This window comes from Lathyrus oleraceus, chromosome 3 (genome assembly GCF_024323335.1).
Source record: "Lathyrus oleraceus cultivar Zhongwan6 chromosome 3, CAAS_Psat_ZW6_1.0, whole genome shotgun sequence".
In the NCBI taxonomy this organism is placed as follows: domain Eukaryota; kingdom Viridiplantae; phylum Streptophyta; class Magnoliopsida; order Fabales; family Fabaceae; genus Lathyrus; species Lathyrus oleraceus.
In genome coordinates, this window is record NC_066581.1 from 152,560,073 (window position 1) to 152,563,801 (window position 3,729).

Genomic DNA, 3,729 nt, shown 5'->3' on the forward strand with positions numbered 1-3,729 from the left:
CCCACATAAAACAAACCAAAGAGGATGACATAGATCGCTATCACCACCCATCGATTAAATTATAATCAACGGCCATTACTGGCTTACTGCTCTTCCCAGTTCCAAGCGTCTTCAAATCTTTATATAAAACCCGACCTGAGATAGTTTAAAGGCATTCATTCTAATTATCCACAGTGATTATTTAAACAAAAATCAAGCTTATTCACTGAGCAAGAAAATGTCAGGTCGCGGAAAAAGAGGAAAGGGTTTGGGAAAGGGAGGATCAAAGAGGCACAGAAAAGTGCTTCGCGACAACATCCAGGGAATTACCAAGCCTGCAATTCGCCGTTTGGCCAGAAGAGGCAGTGTGAAGAGAATTAGTGGTCTCATCAATGAAGAAACTCACGGTGTTCTCAAGATCTTTCTCGAGAATGTTATTCGTGATGCTGTCACCTACACTGAGCATGCTAGAAGGAAAACTGCCACCGCCATGGATGTTGTTTACGCTCTAAAGAGGCAGGGAAGGAATCTTTACGGTTTCGGTGGTTGATTTTAGGATCCAATTTAGGGTTTGTATGCCTTAGTTGGGTTTAATGTAAATTTTCGTTAATTTGATGTATTTTATTTGTTCCGTTTAAGCTCTTTTGATTAGTTTAATCTTAGATGTATTTGAACAGAATTGAAACAAATTATTATGTGCTTCTATCATATGGATTTAATCATGTAGTTTCTCCCGCTAAATGTGCTTTGATTTTTAATCTTTTTATGATAATCTAGGATTAGATGGAACAAAATACATGTTACTCTTTATTTAGTTTAGATTCTTCCTTATGTATGAGGATGATAAATTTAAGTTTCAAATGAAAAGCATGTATGTTCCTTATGAACGTAAAATAATGTTTACTTGAGACTTTCATTGTAACAACCCAATTTTAGTATTTATTTTATTTTATTTATGTGGAGTGTTAATTAATTAATGGGTTGTTTGGTAGTATAATAATCGATTATATTAATTAATTTGGTGTGTTAATTAATTATTTAGTTGATAGGAGATATCATGAATAATTGAATTAATTAACTTGGTGGATATATGGTGTTAGTTTAATTTATTTGAATTAAATAGAGATATTTAAATATTAGGTCTTATTGGGCCTATTAATTAAATTAGAAGTATAATGACTTAAGCCCAAATAGAATACTAATATAAATAGTAAGAGGTGAAGAGAGTGAGAATTAGGATTCATTTGATCATTGAAGGCAATAGAGAAAGAGGAGAGGAAAAGTAAAGAGAAGAGCTAGGATTTCCAGAAAATTGAAGAGGTAAGGGGGGAATCCTTATTATTATTGGTTAGTATGATTGGATCAATGGATAGATGTATGTTTAGGTTAAAATCCCTAATTTTGTATGGTTGTTTGGAATTGTTAGGTTTTGATGAGTATGCTCGATTGTGGTGATTGATTGTGTTAAAACTGCAAATTAATGTTATATATTTAGAGTATTGTGTGAGTTATAATTTTCTGAACATGTGGCTTTTTACGGAATCGAAATCGGAGGTCCGGAAGTCATCCAACGATGAAAACCGCAGAAAATTCTGCATTCTGTCCGTTACAATCGCGGCATTTTTTTATGTTTTATTGTCGAAATCGTTTTGGTCATAACTTTTGATCCGTAAGTCCAAATTGAGTGCCGTTTGAAGCGTTGGATAGCTGAAACAGAGGGCTATAACTTTGTTTCAGGAATAAAATAATTTTGGAGATTATTTCATGTACGTTTTGGGAGTTGAAGAAGATGAAAATTATGTTGGAAAATTTAATAAACAACAACTTTTTAGTAACACCTTCGTGCACGATTTTATTCATAACTTTTAACTCGTGAATCATTTTGGGTTGGGGTTTAAAGCATTAGAAAGGTGACTCTAATAGATATTATGTGAATGGTGTATTTGTTATGAATGTTAAGATGGTAGAGATAATCTTAATTACATATTATGTGAATGGTGTATTTGTTATGAATGTTAAGATGGTAGAGATGATCTTAATTGCATATTATGTGAATGGTGTATTTGTTATGAATGTTAAGATAGTAGAGATGCTCTTAATTGCATATTATGTGAATGGTGTATTTGTTATGAATGTTAAGATGATAAAGATGATCTTAATTGCATATTATGTGAATGGTGTATTTGTTATGAATGTTAAGATGGTAGAGATGATCTTAATTGCATATTGTGTGAATGGTGTATTTGTTATGAATGTTAAGATGGTAGAGATGATCTTAATTGCATATTATGTGAATGGTGTATTTGTTATGAATGTGTATATGTACCATTGGTGGATAATTCATAGAGTTGAATTATGATGATATGTGGAATGTTAAGATGGTAGAGATGATCTTAATTGCATATGTTGTTGGTATTTGTACATTCATTCATGGCATGGTCGGCTTCATGGTGGAAGCGATGAAACTGTGGGTTCACATGGTAGCACACGTTGATCCTTAATTGGAAATAGGCGTGGTAGATGTAGCAGACGTTTATCCTTAATTGGAAATAGGCGTGGTAGATGTTGCACACATTGATCCTTAATTGGAAATAGGCGTGGTAGATGTTGCACACGTTGATCCTTAATTGGAAATAGGCGTGGTAGATGTAGCACACGTTGATCCTTAATTGGAAATAGGCGTGGTAGATGTAGCACACGTTGATCCTTAATTGGAAATAGGCGTGGTAGATGTTGCACACGTCATCCTTAATTGGAAATAGGCGTGGTAGATGTAGCACACGTTGATCCTTAATTGGAAATAGGCATGGTAGATGTAGCACACGTTGATCCTTAATTTGAAATAGGCGTGGTAGTGGCTTTGATCTTGTCTGGATCGGAAGCGTGGCTTGGATTCTAGATATTGAATCGGAAAGCGGTGAAACATTGAGTTCACATTATGGTACCACATGCATAGAGTCACATGTCATGTATTGAGTCTCATTAGAGTCATGTGATAATTGAATGTATGCAGTGTTGTGATTGTTATGTGTGTATGAGATATGGTAATTGAATTTGTTGATGTTTGGATACATAACTTGGTAAAGTGTGTGGTTATGTGATAATTGAATATGTGCATTGATGTGATTGTGATGTGTGTATGAGATATGGTAATTGAATTTTGGTGATGTTTGGATACATAACTTAGCAAAATATGTGATTATGTAATAATTGTAGTTATGTGTATATTTGGGAATATAGTATTGGATTTTAATATTATACTTCTTGCATGTTGATGGATGTTTGAAACATGTGAAATAAATGTTGATGAATATTATTTACATGGTTATACGAAGTGTGATGACTTCCTTTAATTATTGATTTAATCATTGTTCTTGATTATACTTCTTCATAATGATTTGAATTCTCACCCTTTCTATTTGAATGTTACCTTTACATGGGTATCGTGCAGATACTCAGGAGTAGTATTGCTGAAGTAAGTGAACGGTAGCACTCGAGGTTAGCTGGATAGCTTTGGTGCTTTGTTTTAGAGACTAAGTAGTGAGTCAATGCTCTGCTCATGTAACACTAGGTAGATTTGTAGTATTGAACTCGTGTCTTATTTGGATACGTTTTATGGTATTACTTGTGAACATGTTTAATTGAAGAGATTATTGAGAGATGATCATGGTATGGGACATGGATCATTTTATGAAATGCATGGATATTCATTATTTTCCGCTGCGAACGCATATTCTTGAATATTCATGA

The 3,729-nt window shown here is 33.7% G+C and overlaps 1 protein-coding gene across 1 annotated transcript; it reads left to right on the top strand.

The window, feature by feature from the left end:
* The first annotated feature begins 217 nt into the window (after nt 1-217).
* LOC127130155 (histone H4-like) lies at nt 218-529 on the top strand. Its single transcript, XM_051059221.1, has one exon. The coding sequence runs from the start codon at nt 218-220 to the stop codon at nt 527-529; it is 312 nt and encodes a 103-aa protein (XP_050915178.1).
* Nucleotides 530-3,729: the final 3,200 nt, after the last annotated feature.

Excerpts from the sequence above, each read along its gene's own strand:
- LOC127130155 (XM_051059221.1), top strand. The coding sequence starts at position 218 with ATGTCAGGTCGCGGAAAAAGAGGAAAGGGTTTGGGAAAGGGAGGATCA.